This window comes from Chenopodium album, chromosome 19 (assembly GCF_948465745.1).
Source record: "Chenopodium album chromosome 19, dcCheAlbu1.1, whole genome shotgun sequence".
In the NCBI taxonomy this organism is placed as follows: domain Eukaryota; kingdom Viridiplantae; phylum Streptophyta; class Magnoliopsida; order Caryophyllales; family Amaranthaceae; genus Chenopodium; species Chenopodium album.
In genome coordinates this window covers 26,904,656-26,928,432 of record NC_137852.1, presented here as the reverse complement: position 1 = coordinate 26,928,432, position 23,777 = coordinate 26,904,656, and the positions used below count along the sequence as shown (strand labels likewise).

Here is a 23,777-nt window from a genome sequence, read left to right as displayed (position 1 = left end):
GTAGAGGGAAGGTTGTTCTGCGTTTTCGTGGTGGTTCGACAGTTCGTGGAAGGGGGTAGGGGAGGCGCTGCGTTGGGGAAGGATCTGGGCGGCCGGAGCCTGGCGCAGGGGAGTCACACAATCTAACTGTGGGGATGGGGCGGCTGGGAGGGTGGCTTGGGATGGTGAGGTGGTTTTCAAATAATTAATTTTTTTTTCCTATAAAAATATTTTAAACTTTTAAAAAAATTGTTTTATTTATTATTATTTTTTGACAAATTATAGGCTGACACGTGTCATCTAACCTGATATAACAAGTTCGATGACCGATTGGGACCATTTGGAGCAAATAGACATTAAAGGTCGGATTATTAAAAAATAATCAAAAGGTGGGATTATTTTTAGCGGATGAGGCAAAAGTGGGATTATTCCCAGCAATTTTTCCTTTCTAATAAGTGTAAGATTTGGAATTTTACACTTGTTAATGTAAATATTAGAATACTAATGTATCTAATTACCGTTTTATACGGAGTATCAAATATAAAACTTTGGTATTCCCACTTTAACCTTCCGGAGACGTTCGTTAACAAGATCAATTCACAAATGATTAATTTCTAACAGCCTTCAGGTAATGCTATGGCAAACTTGGGGCATCCACAACATAATGTAGTTTTTTTAACGCAAAAAGGGGGGGCTGATTATATTAATTTAGAGATAAAGTTGATGATTGAAATCATCAGTACAAAAGGAGAGCACTGCTGCTTGCAACAAACAGAACAGCAAGCACACAGCAGGCTCAAAATATGATAATCAGTTGGCTCAACATGCCAATCTGAAATATCTAAATTCATCCCCAAACCAGTAACATAAATTACCACAACATAATGTAGTGATGTTCCCAGAATAGAGAGAAAAAAAAAAAAAAGAAAAAAAAAAAAAAAAAAAAAAAAAAGACATGCAGTAATTTGCCCAAATCAGACAAAACATCTTGCCTCTAAACAGAAACACAGTGACAACTTGTACTTATCATCATATAAGATCCGCAACATTGGTGTGGAGCTCCTCATCAATCACCACATTGTAGAATTTCTGGATATAAAAGAGCATTTGCTTATCTGAGCTGGTCGCAAAATTGATGGCAACACCCTTTCTCCCAAAACGCCCACTTCGTCCAATCCTGTGCAGATAGTTCTCAGGTTTAGTGGGAAAATCATAGTTAATCACCAAAGATACTTGGTGCACATCAATACCACGAGCAAAAAGATCAGTGGTAATGAGGACACGGGATGAACCAGAGCGAAATTCACGCATATTATAATCCCTAATATCCTGGTCCATGTCTTCGTGTGTGGCAGACACGGTCTGACCACGAGCTCTCATTTGGTCAGTCAACCAGCCAACATTCTTCCTGGTGTTCACAAAGATGACACCTTGTCTTTGGGTGATTGCCAAAGTTTCATACATCTCACAAAGAGTGTCGAGTTTCAATATTTCATTATCAACATTTATATAGACCTGCTTGATACCCTCAAGGGTGAGCTCATCTGGCTGCACAAGAATCCACACAGGCTTGTTCATGAACTTTCTGATGATCTCAAGGGCCTCAAGAGGCATAGTAGCAGAGAAAACTCCCACCTGGATCTTAGGGGGTAATTGCAAGAAAATGGCATGGATCTGTGGAGGAAAAACGTAGAAATAAGTACCAATAGTACACACATTTAACCCACAGCAATTTAAAAAATTATGAGTGTCAGGTCAAATTAAAAATCATTCATGATGCAGCCCAAATAAAAGGCTGCTACCTTGTTTTTGCACCATGGCTGCAGTTATCATATAGTGTGCATTTCACATTGCAAAGGTTCTTTCAATAAAGAGCAAATAAAAGGCCTAAGCTGAAAAATCTGAATGTAAATTCCTGTAAGGTTAATAACAGTATTACCAAAGTTTATTTAGTGAAGGTGGGGGACAAAAGAGTGCAATCGCATCCTTTACCTACTCATGTTGCTACTCAAGTGTTGATTATGCCTAAGCTAATCAAACAGGAAAGAAGAGCAATAATGTTATCATTTAGACACTAACATCCTTTTGAGATTAGTACATTTGTTTTTTTTTTTTTTTTTTTTAATTCCCGAACGACTTCAATCATTCAAGGGGAAAGAATGAACCAATTGAGGTTTCAAGATTATGCATAGGAAGAATTATGATACTTGTCATGTACTCCATGCAACAAGAATTTAATTTGGGCTACTATTAGGGCATATGGCTTTTATATGAAACTTGAGGTCATAAACAGATTACCACATCAATTTGTCAGATAATAAGAGTATTAAAAATAAATCTAAAGATTAGCACTCTCTCATAAGTCAAGCTTCATGTGACACAAGATTTTAAAATGATATTCTTCTATGCCAAACAGATTGCCAAATGAATTTGTTAGCCTGTATTAACACCAAGACTTATTTAGAAGAATGTTTTCACCGCCAGGTAGGCTGAAGTAGCCCTAATCACATATATTCAAATGCCTAGGTCACATAGTAAGCTAACATTGAAATACAACAGATAATTGACAGTTCAATAATCATAATAATTCAGCACTTCATGGACCACTGTGCTCTCAAAAACTATATCAAACGTTCAAGCCCTTAAGAACCTACACTCCTACCTCCAGTTCATCAACAGCTTTTCAACTAGCTTGTGGAGTTTGGACACAATAGTCAACTAGTGGATTTTATTTTACCATGGATTATTTGAAATATATCCATCTAAACTAATATAGAGTAACTACTACAGCTAAATGCCTCCAAACCCCACTGATTCTTTTGTGCATTCTCACAAACAAAATCATATAATATATCCAACTATCAAGGTTTGCCTCCAAGGCTCCAATGCAAAATGGCACCAATAAACAAGGCAACACACTAAATACAACAAAGCACACACCAAGAACATATATAGCTGTAAACATGACACCAAATTCGATGTCATCCCATATAAACAGCCAAAATTTGTTAAGCATATCCACAAAGATCCCACATAGAAAGAACTTTCAAAAGACCACACAACTTAAAAAAACAATTAAAATAAAAAAAGTGCATAAAAACACCACCATTAAACATTCTAATAGAAAACTAGTAATTAAACACTTCAACCACTTCCCTCAATCCCTCACAGTGTCACCCTAATAGTCGTCCAGTTCTGATATAACTCAATAGATAACAATCCACATCATATCCAAAAGGCCAACCCAAAAATTAAAATAAGAACATTTGAAAGTAGAGCCAGCTTTTAAACACACACCGCCAACAGGTGAGATGGGGGAACTAGGCTCTATGATTCTTAGAGACAAGGTACTAGCAATAAACAAAGGTGAGTGTCCAAGTGTTAGACTTAAGTATTTCATGAAACTAACATCATAATTTAGCCTAAAAAGAAGTGACAAGCGTCTATACCCATGCCAGATAGGCAAGGATTTATAATGGTTCATTGAAGTGGAATGAAGAATAGGAGTTATCAGCAGCTCCACATAGTACTTTATGAAGTAATAACGCATTATAATTTGTTAAAAGAAAAAACTGCAGAATAGTAACCCATATAGTTATTCAACCATTGCAAAAAACATTCATGTATGTGTAGATTTCAATGATTAAAAACATAACCAGTCTCATTAAACAGTCATATATGTGTATATTGCAATGCATAGAATAGGCAGGACAAAACATAAACAGTCTCATTAAATATTGCAATGTAGAAAACCTAATTGCAAATGAATATACAAGTAAAGTGTGCATTGTACCTGGCTCTTGAAACCTCGAGAAAGAATTTCATGAAACTCGTCAAGAACAAACACCTTAAGGTTGTTTGCACAAAGGTGCCGTCTACACAATCTGTCAAAGACACGATCAGGGGTACCAATAACCACATGTACTCCTTCAGCAAGGATTCTTTGATCCTCAAGAACGCTTGTACCATCAACACAAACAAATACCTTCACCCCCAAGTAGTTACCAAGAGCCCTCAGAACGATCTCAATTTGCTGAGCGAACTCCCTACTAGGAGCAAGAACAAGAGCTTGACACTCCATCAAATCAAAATCCAGTTGGTTTAATATCCCACAGCACAAAGTGGAAGTCTTTCCAGTACCAGATTGGGCTTGCTGAATGACATCAAGACCATTACAAAAGGGAACGATTCCCTTTTGTTGAATTGCTGAAGGTTTCTCAAAACCTGACAGCATTAATACAATTAACCACCGGAATAAGCACATGATATCAATTTAAAGTAAATGTATCTTGAAATTTACCACAAGCACAGATTCCTCTGAGAAGGTTCTCATTCAAACCCATCTCATCAAATGTACAGAAGACCACATCATATGAAATGAAGAGGTCATTTAGTTTTCGGAAACACCTTCATCATAAGATTAAAGTTAGTCAGAAAAAGAAAAAAATCAAAAAGTTCAAGGTGGATACACTCACAAAGTAATTTGAGGAGCTCTAGGTATGACTCCAGAGTCTCTAGTCATGACTGCATCACCAACACACAAATATTATTAACACAAAAAAAAAAAAAACCAAATTGATTACACACTTTAAAAAAAAAACAAAAAAAAATTTCTACAATAAACTGATTACTATACCTCCTATAAGCTTCTGGATCCGAAACTCATCAACTCCTAATCTACGAGCTAAATTAGCACCATAGTGAGCTAGTTGATTCTCTTGTTTAGGAATGTATTGAAGCTCAAAAGCAGGGGGGAAATTCCTGTTCAACTTTAGAACAATTTGATAAGCCAATTGATATACAGGACCCCTTCTATGCTTAGGAAACTTTTGGTCTAGTGTGCCTGCTTTCATGGCATCAGAAATACTTCCAAGTTCAGAAATACCCCACAAACAATCAGAAAGTAGAAGATCCACTTTAGGTCTTTGCTCACTGGCAAATCTGTCAATGACTTTCAACTCACATAGTTTGGAAATAAACTTGCCAAACCATTTTTCATAGTAAATTTCGTCCTTCACCCAAACACCGTAACAATCCCTCTCCACCCAATACATTCCCACTACCCCTTCCTTTCCAGTTGTTGTGGCACTCATGTCACAATTGACCACATGAGTAGGTCCCAAAACTTCAGCGCCGTTCAAAGACTTCAAACCACTGAATCTTGGAAAAGGACATTGGTAGGGTTTATGATTTACAACGAAATATCTCCTCTGAAATCAAATAAGGGGTGCAAAAGATTCAAAAATCATTAATTTAAACCCTAAATGGGATTAATTAACATTTATTAACTACTACGTAATAGAATAGCATAGAAACGAACCTGAATTACTCTGGTGCTCGTCCTTCCACATTTCAATGTCCCAAAAAACATGGTTGCAAACCCTTGTTTGGCAAGTTGGGGGAGAGAGTATTGTTTACGTTTGGGGGTTTCTAAACTTAGGGGGTGTTTGGAAAGTGGGACTATGGCCCTGTTTGATTCCCCTTAATTCTGCTGAACTGAAATTATTTTTACTGAATTGAACTTATTTTTACTGAATTGAACTTAATTTTACTGAACTGAAAGTATTTTTACTGAAATTATTTTTACTAAAATTAAATTATTTTTATAGAATTGAAATTATTTTTACTGATTTTCTATTATAATTCTTCTTTAAGAAAACTGAATTTTACTGAACTGAACTTATTTTTACTGAACTGAAATTATTTTTACTGAACTGAAATTAATTTTACTGAACTGAACTTATTTTTACTGAACTGAAATTATTTTTACTTAATATTATTTTTTTAAGGTGAAAAGAACAGGGCCTATGAGGTGGGTAGGGGTGTTCAAAAAAACCCGACCCGCTGTCCTGCTGTCCCGGCAACTACCCGATGGGAATTTTTTTTAAAAAAGCATGTTTTTGCGGGTCGGGTTCCCGACCCGGGAAAACTGCCTTCAATCCGGGTCGGGACATGGGGCGGATTTTTTCATAAACGGGTACCCGAATACCCGAATTAAAAATTAAAAAAAAAAAAATTTACCCTCTCTAACCCCTCACAGTCAGTCAGACACTCAGACCCCCAACCTAATTTCACGAAATTAGGGTTGTTTCCCCTCACTCTCTCTCCGCCGCTCCCTCTTTCCTCTCTCTCTTCCTGCCCCTCTCTCTCTCTCTCTCTTCCTGCTCTTTCTTCTTGCCTTCTTCTTCCTGCCCTTCACGAGTTTCAGCGAGTTCGTTCCATCGAGTTCAAGGCTTCAGTCCAGGTAATTTCTATTCTCATGCTATTTTAATTTCGTTGTAATTTGTGGTAATCCAATTGATGGTGTATTTCGTGATAATTGATAGTGTATTTCGTGCTAATTGATAGTGTATTATGGTGTTTAATTAGATGACAAATTCATACATGCTCGAATTCGTTCTTATCCTTATTTTTCATTTTTATTTTTTGCTGATTTGCTCGAATAATGGTGCATTACTTAGAATTATTTCATTATTGATGATTGAATTATAATGTGTGACCTGAATTTTAGTTTCAAGATAATATATAGATTATCAATTCGGTATTTAGGCATTGACAGAATAAGTGATTAGTGTACAATGTAATTTTCAGTTTTAAAATGAATGGACTAATTTATGTATGTTTGTTTTTTTACCAGAAAATGTCAGATTTAGATGACATGATGGTGACAAATTCAAATGAAACAGTTGGGAACCAAAGATCTGATGATAGTGATGATAGTGATGAGGCAGAAATTTTGGAGAAGGCTCCGAAAACATGGCATAAGAAGAAGAGAGCGGGGAAAAAACCAAAAGCCGAAAACAATGGAGGTAAGAAGAAAAAAATCTCTGATGCTTGGGAACACTTTCGCGTGCTTGCAAATGATGTAGATCATGCTAAATGTGTTTCTTGTGGAACAATAATTGGTTGTAAAAGTTTAAATGGAACTAATGGCATGAAGAGACATCTGAAAGGTGTAAAAAAAGCTCCATTTTACAAAGATAAAACTCAAACAATCTTAGATTTTGAGTCTAGGACACAGATTAATACCGATGGGACTGTTCATCAAACTGTTAGTGTTCCTAAATTGTGGAGATATAATTATGATGAGATTAGAAAAGCACTTGCTAAGATGTTGATTGTAGCTGCCTTTTGCTTTCGTTGAACGTGAAGGTTTTCGTCAGTTTTGTAAAGTCGCTTGTCCTGAATTTGTTACTCCCTCGCGTGCTACAATTACAAGGGATTGTTATGGTCTTTTTATTGAAAAAAGGAAAGAGTTAATGAACGTTTTCAATAATTTGTCATCTAGAGTATGTCTTACTACAGATACATGGACATCGGGTCAAAATTTGTCATATATGTGTCTTACTGCTCATTTCATTGATGATAATTGGAAATTGCATAAGAGGATCATTAACTTTTGTCCTGTTGCTGGTCATTCTGGGGAGCTTATTGGTAAATCTATTGAAAAATGTTTGTTAGAATGGAATGTAAAGAGGGTTTTAACTGTAACAGTTGACAATGCTAGCTCAAATGATTTGGCTATAAAATACTTGAAAAAAATCTTTAATCTTTGGGATGGGTGTGTGTTGAATTATGAGTTTTTGCATATGAGATGTGCCGCACATATTTAGAATTTGGTTGTCAAAGATGGCTTGAAAGATGTGAATGTGTCTGTTTTAAAAGTTAGAGCTGCTGTGAAATATGTGAGGTCTTCTCCTTCTAGGCTTCAAAAGTTCAAGTCTTGTGTTGAAGAGGAGAAAATCACTTCCAAAGGTCTTGTTTGCCTAGATGTTGAAACAAGGTGGAATTCCACCTATTTGATGTTTAAGAGTGCTTTAGTGTTTAGGAAAGCCTTTAAGAATATGAAAACAAAGTTCTCTCCTTACACTAAAGAGCTTATGAAGCAACTGGTAGGGGGTGTTCCGGATGATGAGGATTGGGATAAAATTCAATGTTTCTTGCCTTTTCTTGAAATTTTTTATAATGCTACTTTGAAGTTGTCCGGATCCCGTTATGTGAGGGGAAATACTTTTGTGGAGGAGATTTATGATATTGGGTACACAATATATGACTATGTTAATGACCCGAATGATGATGTTAAGAAAATGGCAATGCAAATGAAGTTGAAAATTGACAAGTATTGGGAAAATGTTCATAATATTAATATTTTGATGTTCATTGCATTGATTCTTGATCCTGGAATAAGATGAAGTATACGGTGCACATTGTGCGTAATTCTTATGATGTTAGTAGTTCCTATACTTTGTGTCAACGCATTCAAGATGCATTGAATTTATTATATGAATCTTATGCACAAAAAGTAGAGTCATCTTCTACTAACCTTGCCTCTACAAATCAAAGTGAAAAAGGTGGACAAGAGCAAAAAAAGGGTCTTAACAATGTATCTCGGTTAAGGGATAGTTTTGTAAGGGAGAGTGGGAATGATTCATCTTCCAAAGGAATGATATTTTGATATGGTGGAGTGGACAAGGAAAAACATACCCAATACTTATGACTATGGCTCGTGATATTCTTGCTATTCCGGTTTCTTCCATTGCTTCCGAGTCCGCTTTTAGCACGGGAGGACGTGTTCTAGATTCCTTTCGCACTTCTTTGAGCACAAAAATGGTAGAAGCTCGTGTTTGTGGCCAAGATTGGATGCGTAGTTCTAGTGTCCCTATTACTATAGAGGAAAGCTTGCTTGAGTTGGAAAGTATGGAAGAAGAAGGTGATTTAATTAACTTTATCTATTACTTTATTTTACTATGTTATACATAATATATTTGATATGTAATTATTTTTTTGCATTATTTGTTTTTGCAGGAATTAAAGACTTGGTTTTGGAGCAACCAACAATTATTATTGATGAGACAATTGAAGTTTCGGATCTCACAAGTGAAACTTGACCTCCAAGCTTATTTAATTTGCATTGTGGCTTTGTTCTATTATTGTACTTTGTAATTTGTGTGTTTGGAATTATGTAACTAATGACTTCCCCTAAACTTTAGCTTTTAATTAGTACTTTAATTATGTTAAGACATGTATTTTAATATGTTAAAACAGGTTTCTAGGTTACTTAAATGATGTAGCAGGTATTTAACGAGTCAAGGGCTCAAGGCTGATTTCTGGAAACCATGCAGGTCTTTACAAAAAAAAAATGCGGCAGGTTTTTTTATAATAGGCAGCAGGTTTTTACAAAAAAAAAATAATAATAAAGCAGGTTTTTACAAATAAATGCAGCAGGTTTTTACAAAAAATAAAATCTGAAAATCTTGAATTTTTACAAAAAAAATGCAGCAGGTTTTTTATTAAAATAAATTAAATAACAGCAGGGATAAATAGTTAAATACATAATATTAAGTAAAAAGTTAATTAAAAAAAATGAAAAATAGATCCGGGTACCCATGTCCCGACCCGAATAACCCGGGTACCCGGATTATTCGGGTCGGGACATGGGACAAGCTACCAAGTACCCGAAAACCCGGGTACCCGGATTTGAACACCCCTAGAGGTGGGAATAGGATTATTTAATCCCAAGCTCCATAATCCCATGTTTGTTGGATGGGAATTAGTTTAGGGAGTGGGAATAAGCTTGGGAATATTTACCCTCTATTCCCACCATTTTATTACCTAGGGGGGGTAGGTAATAAAATGGTGGGAGTTCTCTAACTATATAAAAGACATAACTGCCCTCAACTTAATAATACATATCAAATTTGAGCCTTTGAGATTTAAGACAATAAGGATAAAATTGTAATTTCATCTTTTAATCCTAATTTTATTCCAAGTTATATGCCAAACAAGAGATTGGGAATATTTGACAAACTCCCACTTACCAATTCCCATTCCCACTTCCACTTTATATTTTCCCAAATTCCCATTCCCACTTGCCAAACGCCCCGTTAGAGCTTTCCCAATGGTTATAAAATTCGTTGCATGAAGAAATATTTTGGGGAAAATTTTATCCCAATGGTAATTTTTTACCAAAAACTTCATGAACTTTTGTAAAAAAGTTCACACTGTGAACTTATTCACAAAAATATTCACGCGGGTCCCAATCTCTCTAATTCTGACTTTTATGCCTTTTTTCCTTTTTTTTCTTTTTTTTAATAAATTATGTTAGAGAGAGAAAGAAAGATGAGTATGGTTAAAAGTAAGAGATAGATTGGTAAGAGAGTTTTTGGTTTTTTCATTGATGGGATAAAAAAAATTTCCTCACAAAAAATCTGATGTGGAGGAGAGGGAAAGTTAGAGAGAGAGTGGTGAAGAATTTTATTTTTCTTCACTATTGTGCATGCTCTAATGCTTCTTTTAATCTTGATTCACGGAATAGTCGTTGTTTATTTAGTACTTTTAGGATGGAGAAAATGAAGGAGGCTGAGGCGGCATTTCTTTTTTGGAGACAACGAGCAAAAGTGAAGTGGGATGCGTATGGTGATGAGCATTATAGATTACTTTTATCTCCAGTTCAGGCCCGACGTCTGAAGAACATTATTCTAGGGCTTAAGGACAATGATTTTTCCTGGGTTTCGACTGTGGGGGATATTCGTTCTTTGGTTCTCAATTTTTACAAGTCCTTATGCAGTAGGAATTTGGATCGACCTCCTCTTTCTTAGTTTCCTTGGGATTCCCTTCACATCCCTTCATTATCTGACAGACATCGTCAGTCACTACTAATCCCCTTTTCGGCCGATGATATTAGGCAAGCGATGTTTAGTATTGCTGATGATAAGTCTCCTAATGGTTTTACTTTAGCCTTTTTTAGTGAGGTGGGTGATCAGGTGGTGAATGTTGTCCAGTTCTTTTTTGCTCATGGTTATTTGCTTAAAGACTAGAATCGGACACTCTTTGTTTTGCTTCCTAAAGTAGATCACCCTGAACATGTTTCTCAATTTAGACCGATAGTGCTCTGTAATGTTCTTTATAAATGCATAGCTAAGTGTCTTGCTCGCCGTCTACGTTAGATACTACCATACATAGTTTCGGAATTTCAAAATGCCTTTGTTCCTGGTAGGTTGATGTTTGATAACTACTTGATGGTGCATGAGATTCTTTCATTATTTATGAATGCTTCCAAATCCAAGAAACGTTTTTATGCATCCCTAAAACTAGATATGAATAAGCTTATGATAGAGTTGAGTGAGACTTTCTTAGTAGGGTTCTTCAGGTTTTTTGGGTTTCCTCCCTACTGGATTCATCTGATTGTGCAGTGTGTATCTACAGTCTCATACCAGGTGTTGGTTAATGGGTCACCTATAGAGGGTTTCTGTCCTCAACGTGGTCTACGTCAAGGAGACCCGCTTTCTCCATCCTTGTTTGTTCTGTGCATGGAGGTTCTTTCGGCTATGCTGCGTAAGGCAGAATCAGAAGGCCTTTTTAGGGTATTAAAATTGCTAGGGGAGCTCCTACCATTTCATACTTGTTCTTTGCAGATGACTCCTTGCTATTTTTCCAGGTTTCTCCTCCAGATTGTGAACAGGTGTTGAATGTGCTTTCTGCCTTTTGTGATATTTCAGGTCAAATGCTTAATTTGCAAAAGTCGTTTTTCAAGTTTAGTCCTGATACTCCTGAGAATTACTAAGCTTATCTGTCTAGTTGTTTGAAAGTGAGATCTGAATCTAGATTGGGTTCTCATTTGGGGCTTCCTGTTGATTTAGGTTGTAGTAAATGCTCTGAGTTTGGTTTCCTCTTGGACAAGGTGGTCAAACGTCTACATACCTTTACATCTCTCCGGCTTTTGTCGCGGCTAAGCTTGTTATTATCAACTCAGTGCTCATTGCCTCCTTTAATCACATCTTGTCTGTTTTCGAAATTCCTAATTCTATGTGTTCCAGAATGGATAATTTGTTAGCCAGGTTCTGGTGGAAATCTTCTTCTTCTAATCGAGGATTGGCTCTTCGGTCTTTGTCGTTGCTCCATCTTCTGAAGGGTTTAGGGGGATTGGGAATTTACAGTATTTCCCCTTTTGAACCCTATTGCCGAAGCAGAGTTGCCGACTTATTCAATGCCCTCAGCTATTGGTTTCTTGTCTTTTATCTACAAAGTATATCCGGCTCTTCGTTTTATTGAATCATTCTCGGCTTCTCGTCCCTCCTGGGGTGTAGGGGTCTTATTTCGGGGATGTCGTTGTTGCCGAGGGGGCTGTGTTGGAAGGTTGGTTCAGGTTCTCGAGTTCGTATTTTAGAGGATTCTTGGGTTCTGGGGGGCAGTTCATTTTAAGGATCTTCCGTCCAAGTCGGTTCAACCGACTCTTGTGTCTTCTTTACTTGATCCGCATTCTTGCGCGTGGGATGCTACTATTATTCACATGCTGTTTCATTCTAGCTCTGCTGCTAGAATTCTTTCGTTGGATATGTCTATGCGTTTAATGGATGATTTTGTTTACTAGAAGTTTACTAAGGATGGTGTTTTTACAACGAAATCTGCTTATGCTCTCCTTTGTGAGCCTAGGGCCATGTTTGGTAGTCCGTTTCACATCTCTCAAGCATGGTGGCGGAAGTTTTGGGCTTTACCTATTCTACCTCGGTGGAAAATATTTGGTTGGAAATTGCATCACGACGCTCTTCCTTTAGCGACCATTCTCAATTCTCGAGGCCTCCCTGTTGATCTAGTTTGTGCATTTTGTCATGTGGATGTGGAATCTGTGTCTCATACGTTCAGAGATTGTCATGTTATCTGTAGTCTTTGGCTATCTAGAGCGTTGGGCATCCAATGGGATCTTATGCAGTTCCCTTCATTTAGTATTTTGTTCTCGAGTACAATTTCTCTTTTTTCGACATCGAGAAATCGGAAAGGCATTGCTTTGTTTGTTCTCCTTTGGGCGATTTGGATTTCTTGTAATCAATTGAGGTTTAGGAAAGCTGTTTGGTCACCTAAGTCAATTGTTGTTATGGCGTCAGATTGGGTTCTTCGTAATATGCAGGCTCTAGATTGTAAGAGGTTTGCAAGGTCTTCTCGTTCGGTTAGTTTGGAGGCTATACAGAATGTCAAGTGGTTGTGTATGCGGGGGTTACCTTATATTTCTCCAACGGCTTGTTTGATTGTAGATGGGGCTTGGGATTGTTCTACTTACAGGGTGGGAACAGGCTGGATAATCCGCGATCTTCATTCTGCTGAGGTCCTAGGAGGTGGTTGTCGGCCTTTTATGGCGAGTTCAGCGTTGCAGTTTGAGCTTCAAGCTTGTGTTTGGGGTTTGGAGTTTTCTATTCGTAAAGGCTTTTTGAAAATTCGGGCTTATACAGATTGTGTTGCCCTCCTTACTGCTTGGTGGCTCATTTAGGAGTTGCGGGCTTTAGTTCAGTCCCTTTTGGTTCGCCAGGTTCAAAAGGTTCCTCGTTTGTGGGTTAATCCTGCTCACTGGTTTGCTGGTTGTGCCCGGCGTCATCATTTGTTGTACTTTCAGGTTTAGTTTTTTTGGGTTGACAGTTGTTGTTTTTGGTTGTTGTTTCCTTTTATTTGATAGCTCTTTTGTCAAAAAAAAAAAAAAAAAAACTTTGAGTCTCATTTGACAAAAAATGTGGGGCCCTTGTCAATATTCTAATATATTTTATAATTTATTTAAGTTTTACCTTTTTATTTTATTTTTTAATCTTTTAATATTTGATATTAAAAAAGAAATGGATTTGGTGGGCCATAAATTGAAAGTGACATTTGTATATTTTTAGAGAGTTTCACCATTGAGAAATTAGACTTTACATGAGTTGCTAAATTGAGAAGTGGGTATGGTATCACCATTGGAGGTAAACTAAAACTTGAGTCTCACCATTGAAGATGGTCTTATAGTTGGGAATTCAATAAAATATTGACAACCCCTTGTTTGGGGTGTGAAGGGAATTGATTGGGAATAAATAGCAAATTTACAATAACACCCTTATTAATATTATATCCTTATGCTTTCAATAATGGCAAAATGGTCTTTTCCTATATATTCCCAATCCCCATCTCTATTACTTGCCCCCCCCCCCCCCCAAGTAATAAAATCATAGGAATAGAGCAATTTTATTGCCACTCCCAATCCCACCTAAAATTTCCCTTCCCACAAACAAACAAGACAATACATACTCCCACCTCCTCAATTCCCATTCCCAAGCCCCAATTCCCACTTACCAAACACCCCCTGAAGGTACGACGAGTTCCGGCGACGGTGCGACGAGTTATAGGGAAAGTGTGGTGAATTCCGGCGAGGTGGTTGGGCGGTGGGGATAACTGGGTAAGGTGTGGATATGGTGGTGTAGTGGTGGCTTAGGAAAGGGAATGCAAAAGTCTAAGGGGTGGGGAATCAATGTATAAGGATTTTGGGTAAGCTCAAAAATAAAAATGGGGAAAAGGAATGAAAAAAGTGACAAACAAACATCAAGAAGGAGAGTTTTTTTTTTTATGGGGTGAGGCATATTCATTCCCTTTCCCTTTGATTATTAAACCCAACCAAACGGCCCCTTAACACAAATAGAAAGAGAGGTGTTTTAAGAAAGAAAGAGAGTTTTTTTTTTTTCCTCAATTTTAGGTTTTGTCTAGTTTACCTTATTTTTACTTATTTCGGGAAAAAATAAGTTCAGTTCAGAAAAAAAAAGTACAGATCAGTAAAGAAATAAATAAGTTCATATCATATCATCGTCTTATGTGTAGTTTTTTTTTTTTTTTTTTTTTTTTTTTTTTTTTTTTTGCGCTAAATATCTTTAATTTCGTAATTAAAAAATTGTGAAAATCACATAATAATAAAATACACAATATTACGAGTGTAACAAGATCCCACTTGATATATTTTTTCTGTATAAATTATCGTATATAAGGTCAAAAACTGGTCAAATCTGACATTTAGATCAAATCAGATCAGACCAAACCAGATCAGATCAGACTAGATCAAATAAGCAAAAATAAGGTGAACTAAACAAGCCCTTAGTATTTTATTCTCTAGTTGGTCTCATTCTAGTTATTTTTCCCTTTTTCATGTATTTTTGTACTCCCTCCGTCCCATAATATAGTTCTTGATTTCCTGTTTTGGAGATCCAAAATGTTGTTCCTGTTTCTATTATTAGATAATCTATAAAGACCATTATACCCTCACTTTTTTTAACTTTATTTATTGTACTTCCTATATTACCCTTTAATTTTGCACATGCCTTGTACTTTTTTCCACTTTCTCTCTCTAACTTTTGTCTATAATTGTACTTTTCACTTTTATTAATGTACTTCATCGATTTTTTCCTCATAGCTCTTAAATACCAAGAAAAGACACAAACAAGAACTATATTATGGGACGGAGAAGGGGATTTTATCGTCTTTTCCCTTTTACTTGGTTGTCTTTTTTTATTTTCAAGAGTAAGGTGAAGTCCAAGGCTCTTCATGGCAATTCCTCGGGTTTGAACATGCTAATAGTGCACGGTAGAAGCTCTCATATACCTCACAAAGCAAGGGAATACTTACTCCAAGACTTGATGCTTGCGACCTCATGTTGAGATCACATGAAAATATGATGTTGAACCCACCATCAACTCATTTCGAGAATGCCATAACTAATGTTGATCAGGAGTCCGCACCACTTACATTGAGGGACGCACAGAGGAGATCCCCTTCTCAGGGGCGCGGGCGTGTAGGTCCGCGCCACCAGAGTTCCCAATTCTGTACCCTTTTCTTTGCGGTCGTGCATTTCGGAGTAAGAGTGCGCCTGTACTGGTTTCTTTTGGGCGCCCAACTTATTTCTCCGATCCTTAGTTTCACTACATGTAGGTTTTCCTTCTATTTTTAGAAGATGAAGATTCTAGTAGTTTTTGAAAGTTAGTGAGAGAAAGTTCTTAGATTTTAGAGAGAGAAACTTGAGAAAATCAAATGATTTCTACATTTGAATTCCTTCTACTTTGAATGCAAGCAGTATTCCTTTGATTTGATCAAAGTTTGTAAGAATCTTCTTCTTCTTAATTTAATCTTTTGCATTTGATTTTGATCAATTGTTTGCAATGATGATAATGATGATGATTAGATTAGTTTTGTTCTTCATTTTCACCATGTTTAGTGAGAAGATTCCTTACTAGGGTGATGATGAATAATGCATGAATTATGGATCCTTGCTAATTGTTGGATTTTGATTGATTGAATGATGTGATTATATTGGTTGATAGAATTGTGCATGTGTTTGAATTATTAAGGAGTAGCTAACCTTGATTCTTAAGCTGGATTACATTGTGATCTCTAATGACATAAACCATTGATTTTGGGATTACTTTTATTGATTAATTTGATTTTTGATTCTTCTTACTAGTCATTTATAGAGGAAACCTGATTTAACTTCTAGGAGAATTCTCTTGATTGCAATTACTATTTCCCCTTGCAACATTGGTTGATTGATTTTCCCTCGATTAGTATAACTGTCATGATTTTATGTGGATCCTAATCCCTAATGCTTCGATATTGATTTTTGATACGATATTTGCTTTGTATGCTTAGCTCTGTTGAATGGTATTTATACCACTCTTTTATCCTTTTCTTTAAGGATTTTTCCCTTCATTTGGCAGTTGTTTGAGCCTTTTTCAAGCACTTTGTTTTAGTTTGCTTTGCCTTGTTCCTTTTTGTGTTTTCCCCTCCTTTTCCTTTGTTTTTGGCCTTGCTTTGTCGCTTTCCCTCTTTTCTATACTTATGTTTGTGTATGAGTGTTTGAGTAGGTTGAATGGAGTGCTCGTGTGATCCTGCTCGAGGCTTAGTCAACCTTTTTGAGTGCATTGGAATAGCGGAAGAGAGGAGCATGGATTTGGAGAAGAGTCCGGAGCTTTCAAGAGGAGCGGCCGCTCACCAGAGAGGAGCGCCCGCTCCATTTTATTGAATGTGTTCAGTAGTTGGTTTATAATTAAATATATTAAACAACTAAAGAAGGAAATACACAACATTCAAATAAATTATTATTTCATACCAAAATACTTGATAAAATTTATACAAATTATTACTTCATATAACACATATATATGGGCATAAAAGATAACGTATATGAACATCGACAGAAAATATATGAACAAAATTATGAAGGTAATGGATATGGAACGATTAACATCAGATTTGCTAATTTTATTATACAATCCACCAAAAATGGTCAAAATCTCCAAAAAATAAAATCAGCATATCTCCATTTTTTTAACAACTAGAGTGTACCCGTGCAAAATGCACGGGATATATTAAAAAAATCTAATAACAAAATTATATGTAAAAAAAAAAAGCTGATTTTTATATAGTACGTCGTATGCAATAAATAGATAGTTTTTTGGGTAATTGTGTGTTTTTCGGTAAAATAATAGTAGAAGTTATTTGGAGGTTTTTTTTTTTTTGAGAGGTGGAAGTTGTTTGGATGCCAATAAAAAAAAAAAAAAGAAAAAAGGAGAGTGCATGAGAATTAATACTCGTGCAGTAGAAAATATGATAAAGCGAAATGTTGGTAGTTAGTCCCTTGAAAAAAATACCAGAAAAATAAAATAAATAAAATAAAATAGTCGGATGGTAGTTATTGGTTTTGTTTTTTTTTTTTTTAAAAAAAAATCAGAAAAATAAAATAAATAAAATAAAATAGTAGGATGGTAGTTGTTGGTTTTGTTTTTTTTTTTTAAAAAAAAAAAAAAAATCAAATGCATAGAATTTAAGTATTGGGGATTTGGAGGTTTGTGGGGAAGTGCTGCCAAAAAAAACTCTACAATTATAATATAGAAATGCAAGAAACTTTATATTAAAGTGAATAGAAAAGGTAGAGTTTTTCCCATTGTTGAAAATTTTAGAGGTTCTAGTAATTTAGAGGTAAAAAAAAGGAAGAATCAAAATTGTCAATAAGGGAAACAAAAAAATAATCTTTTTAAAAAAGAAAAAAGAGGAGAGAGAAAAATCAAAATTGGTTGTTGAAAGTTTTAATTTAGGTTTTCAAATAAATTAGAGGTAGAAAAAAAGAATATCAAAATTCAATAGTGAAAAAATAAAAAAAGTTGGTTGGACTTCAAACTGTTGGGCGCAAGCTTCTTTCTGTTGGGCACGGATTCGTCTGGGCTAAGCAGCGGATTGGCCTGGAGCTAGAGGTGTCAATTCGGATAACCGGATGGAGTTTGGGTCGGGTCTGATCGGGTCGGGTCTGCTCGGGTCGGATATGTTCGGATCAAAATTATCCTTTTAACTCGGATCGGGTCGGATCGGGTCAAATTCGGGTCGGGTCAAATTCGGGTCATGGTCTATCGAGTCCGGGTCGGGTCAACTCCAGATCGGTTCACTTTCGGTTCGGATAAATTTGGATCGGGTTTAAAACGGGTTTAACCGGATAACTTCGGGTCGGATGAATTTGGGTCGGGTTGATTTCAGTTCGGATGATTTCAGTTCGGTCAAGTTCGGTTCGATTAAGATAAGGTTGATCCGTTGATTCATTAAATGGTCAGTTTCAATTCAATTCCTTTTTGTGTTTGGCTGGATTTTGGTCGAGCTGACCAAATTCATATCCAAATAAGGTTATTTTTAATCTAGAGATATTATTGAGTTTTTACCTTATTATTGGTTCAATATGATTATTAATTATGAAGCACGAAGTTTTAGTTTTCTCATTTGATCAAGTTATGTATAATTTTTATGTTAAAGGAAAATTGAGATTGAATAATTATCGATAACTTATCGTACCTATATAAGTGAGACCGAGCTAGTGATTGATGAGTAATAATAGTTACATATGGTGATGTATACAAAATAGAATATCAATTTTTTAAGGTTATTACAAGGGTACAACTCTTCATCAATTGTACAATCTTGCGAGGTTATGAGTTCTGTACTATTAGTTTAGTTTATTACTAATTCAATTTGTATAAGATATTTGTTAGAGTTGTTAGAATTACTTTATCACTAATTCAATTGTTATATTAAAAACTTGACATTATACATAGTGATGGTTAATTGTTACTATGTACATTCTTTTTATTTGAGCATAAATTATTGCATATGTATGTAGGGTGTGTATATAACCGTATGATGTATAATGCCTATAATTCTAGGATAATGCACAGTTGTAGAGGAAGTAGTAATGAAGGAATGTTATGTATTTGTAAATACATAACAACGATTATAAAATTCTAAAAACACATGGTAGAGAGAGAAAAAAGGAGAGATATAGGAAGAGAGGGCTCTTTATATGGACCCCACCTACTTTTTGGTCAGATTGTCTCACGTGATGGTTTGTAGTAAACTTAAGACTCCAGACTATTTCTTTGTAGTAAAAAAGTTAACTTATTAATAATTAGTAAATATATAATATAAGAACTTGAATAAAAAGGTCAATAATCAATCATGGTCGGGTTAAATTCGGATCGGGTAAAAATCAAATCGAGTTAAAATCGGGTCGGGTTAATATCAGTTCGGGTCAAAACAGATCGGATCTGATCGGTTATTTGTCGGGTCAATTTCGGATCGGGTTGAGCTTGGGTCGGGTCAAATCGGTTCGGTTTGAGTTCAGGTCGGGTCAAATCGGATTCGGGTTGAGTTCACGTCGGATCAAATCGGTGTCGGGTTGAGTTCAGATCGGGTCAAGTTCGGATTCGGGTTGAGTTCGGTTCGGTTACAGATCGAGTTTGGGTCTTGAATTTCTCGGATCAAATCGGATCGGTTACAGTTCGAAACGGATAATTTTTTTCGGGTCGGTTCGGATTTGACACCTCTACCTGGAGCACCTATTTCTAGATGCACCATGGTGCATGTTATATTAATTGATTTTTGGACTTTATCTTTATTTCATTTCACAATTTATACAATGTATTATAAGTTTTCAAGCCCGTAACTACTCTCATAGTTTCATTTTATTTTCTTATTCTTGTTCTTTGATTTTGCCTTAATTTATTTAACTTGTTATTGGACTTCATTTTATACTATATAATAATTTATATAAGTGCATAATTTTTTTTTTACATTTATTAATTGTTTGGAACAAAATACAAATTTTATTTTTACACAATACATTGTAATAATTTCATTAGTCAACGAAAATTGTGTTTAATTTTTTTTTTTTCGAATGTAATACAAATCCCTTCATATATAATATCAATTTGTTTAAGGGCTTATTATTTTATAATTCGTATTTATCAATTATAGGGGATTACATAACTTATTAACTTGTCACTGGGGTTTACAAACAAAATTTACAACTCCTCGTTTATCATATAAGAATGATTGTCATATCACATATGCAATTTCAAATTAATAATTTATATGATCAATTTCTTTTCTTGAAATTTTATTAAACCATTAAACATTTGAAGTTTGTCCCTGGATTAAAAATAATGGCTGCCACACACTAGTTGATATAATTAAAAAACATTAATTTCTTGAAGAGAGAGAAAAAAAAAAAAAAAAAGAAGAAAGCATTAATTAACATACCTGCTCATACTCCCTTAATGGATGCAGTTGGTGCTCTTTGTACAAGTCGCAACCACCACCGCCACTATCATCACCTTAATAGTAAAGGAAGGTGTTTCTCAGTAATCCATTTTCCAGCCTGTACGAGCTAATATATGGAGATTGGAGAAATACATCGCGTGAATTCATATTCTCTGAGACATTAATAATTAATAATCATTAAAAAAAAAAAAAAAAAAAAAAAAAAAAAAAAAAAAAAAAACTGAGACAGCCGTAAACGATGCAGATCTAGGTAAACACACAAATAAGTATAATTGCTTATTGTTATGGTATGAATCTGTAAATTACCTTATATCATTTTAATTCATGTTGGATGAGTGATGAGAGAGATGGAGAAAAAGAGATGTACTATTTTGCAAAGAGGGAGATTGGTTGAACAATAACTGGTTTCTTACCATTCCCTGGCCTTAAGGAGTAATATTCTAGTTTACGTGTAAGTTCCTTAAGACCATGATTATTCAAGTGAGGGAGAAGAGAAGGAAAGTTTACGACTTTATGGCTGAGAAGGCTCATAAGAGGGGATAATAGAGTTGTTTGTGGTCATAACTAATTATTCAATCTTACAAATTAAACTCGGGTGGCCTTACTTTTTAAATCTAATTTAATACTCTCTTCATTTTTAAATAGTTGTTCCATTTCTCTATGAAAGTAGTGGGGTAGTTGAGAGAATAAAAAATTATAGAAAGCAAAAAAAATAAAAAAAAAATAAAAAAAAATAGTGGAAGAATTGGAGGAGAAAGAGAAATGAAACAAGTATTTAAAAACAAGTATTTAAAAAAATAGTGGAAATGTTGGAGAATAAAAAAATAGTGGAAGAATTGGAGAATAAAAAATAGTGGAAGAATTGGAGAATAAAAAAATGTTGGGTCCACTAGGTATGAGTAATGAGTTAAACATTGTAAAAGCTTTCAAAAAAAGGAAATGAAACAAGTATTTAAAAACAGTCGAAAATGAAAAGTGCAGCAAGTATTTAAAAACGGAGAGAGTGCTATACTTTCTCTGTTTCTTTATAGTTGCAATATTTTCCTAAAATGGAAATGTCATAATAATTGCAACATAATTATTTTAAAAGGAAGGTTTTTATGGTAGATATTGTATTATTATCTTTATTTACAATTCATAGCCCACTTAATTTTAATCCTAACAACCTTTTAACTCTAGTTTAAATATATTATATCATGTAAGATACACTTTTTTAAATACCGTGATAAAGTGTGTGCTGCTACTAAAGACTTGTTTGTCACGATTTTTATTTTTTTGTTTTTTTTAATTTTTATTTTACAATAAAAAACCAAAAAAAAGAAATAAGAAATAAGTGTTTTCACTATTCTTTTATCAGTTTTCAAAATTATCATAATTTTAATTAGTTTGACTAATTTATATTTCATTATATGTCATATATCATATGATTTGATAAACAAAAAACTAAAAACAAAAAAACTACAACGATATCAAATGAGCCCTAAGCTAATGTCATATTGGTTAGAGTATTATTTTAACAAAATCTATATTTATATCTATATCTATACTTCTATACTTAATATTTAAAAACTCAACCCATCATCCCCATCATGCCATATGTTTTATTTATTTTTATTTTTTTTTTGAAAGAATGGCATATGTAAACTTTGTTTATCACCAATGACACATGTTACCTCACCTTTTCATTAATTAATCCCCTTTCTCATATATTTTTAATAAAAAATAAATAAAACACTAGCTTTAATTCAATACATTTATGAATGTTGTTTGATTTACTTTCGCGCAACTTAATATCTTCTACCATTACATTCAATTTTCACCCATTTTTCTCATTTATAAACTATTCATTTTCCAGTTAAAGCATATAGAATAAAAATTTTTATTGTACACTTATAAACACCCCATGCATTGTACGGACCAGAAAGTTAGTTAAATATTAATAGAGTTTCAATTATAAAATTAATGTAGTAACTCGGGACATAGTTCTGGCCTAGAAACTTATTTGCTATTAATATATGATATATGTCAATCTTAATGTTTTCAGTCAGTTCCATTTGATCTACATACCAAAAACCATTATCAAGTAGGATATTTATATTTTAGTTTCTGAATCGTATACTTTTCAATTACTAATTTTTATTATAGTAATAAGTAAATAAAAATTAAAATTGTAATCGACTGATTTGAATAATTTGAACATGATGTAATCTAATACTTTCTCCGGTTTTTTATAGTTGCAACACACCAGAGCTTTTTCAGTGCGGCAAGCCATATGGCACGGTAGAGGTTACTTGTATTATGGGTTACTTGTTTCTAGAGTTACTTGTAGCCTTGTAAGTGTTTCTTGTAGGATGTTACTTGAGTTCTAGGGTTACTTGTATTTTGGGGTTACTTGTAACACCTACAAGTAACCCCAGAGCAAAACCTCGTACCAAACCAGTAACACCCTACAGGTAACCTCTGACCAAAAACCAGTAACACCCATACAAATAATCTCAGAATATAAGTAACACTTACAAGTAACCCTGACCAACACCAGTAATACTCATACAAGTAACCCCAGAATACAAGTAACACCTACAAGTAACCCCTGACAAAACCAGTAACACCCATACAAGTAACACCTACAAGTAACCACTGACAAAACCAGTAACACCATACAAGTAACCTCTGCCGCACCATGCGGCCAACCGCATACAAAAATTTGTGGCAACACACACTTTATCACAGTATTTAAGAAAAGTGGATCTCAAATAATAAAATATACTTAAATTGGGGTTGAGAGGTTATTACTTGTTAGAACTATAATCAAGTGGGATATGTGTTTTAAATAAATATTATACTACAATTTTCACCATATAAAACTTCTTTTTATGATGTGTTACAACTTTTGTGATATTTTTATTTTAGTAAATTGTTGCATCTATAAAGAAACAGAAGAAATATTGAAAAGGGGTTAAGTATTGGCGCATAGCACCTATATGTTTTAGAAATACATAGGATGACAAAATGTACCACTACAGCCTAATAAGTGATTGGTGGTAGGTATTTTAGGAGAAAATAATCAACGACATAATTAAGATAAAAAAAAAGTACCACCACATGTATAATAGTAATGAAAAAGTACTATTAATACAATTTATACATTAATGGTACATTATAATACACAAAAATGTACCACTGTAGAAAAATATCAAATGAAAAAATATAATAAAAACCCCATACTGCCCTCCTATATGCATGCTAAACATATAGGTGCTATGCGCCTAGATGCACTCTTGAAAAGGATAACTATTCCACTCTATAATAAATTAATAGAAAAAATAAGTTGAAAGAGAACAATTCTACAGAATTATTCATGGAAACAAGATACACCCCACCGGTCCCTCGCATTAACCGAGTCCCCTTGTTTGTTGTGCAGGTGG

General features: G+C 34.7%; 1 protein-coding gene across 5 annotated transcripts; it reads right to left on the bottom strand.

Annotated features, from left to right (window-relative positions):
• Positions 1 to 655: 655 nt before the first annotated feature.
• On the bottom strand, positions 656 to 20,883 carry LOC145593548 (eukaryotic initiation factor 4A-1-like). 5 transcript variants are annotated; one of them, XM_081649798.1, is made up of 7 exons: positions 20,659 to 20,883; positions 20,332 to 20,504; positions 4,616 to 5,189; positions 4,455 to 4,503; positions 4,280 to 4,386; positions 3,773 to 4,203; positions 656 to 1,653 (listed from the first exon to the last, which is right to left on the bottom strand). In XM_081649798.1, exons 3-7 carry the CDS (start codon positions 5,070 to 5,072, stop codon positions 1,009 to 1,011), a joined length of 1,689 nt encoding a protein of 562 aa, XP_081505924.1. In that variant the 5' UTR covers positions 5,073 to 5,189; positions 20,332 to 20,504; positions 20,659 to 20,883; the 3' UTR covers positions 656 to 1,008. The 5 variants fall into 5 exon arrangements, with proteins under 5 accessions (XP_081505924.1, XP_081505926.1, XP_081505925.1 ...); XM_081649800.1 differs by having other exon boundaries at positions 4,616 to 4,740; XM_081649799.1 differs by having other exon boundaries at positions 20,332 to 20,458.
• Positions 20,884 to 23,777: the final 2,894 nt, after the last annotated feature.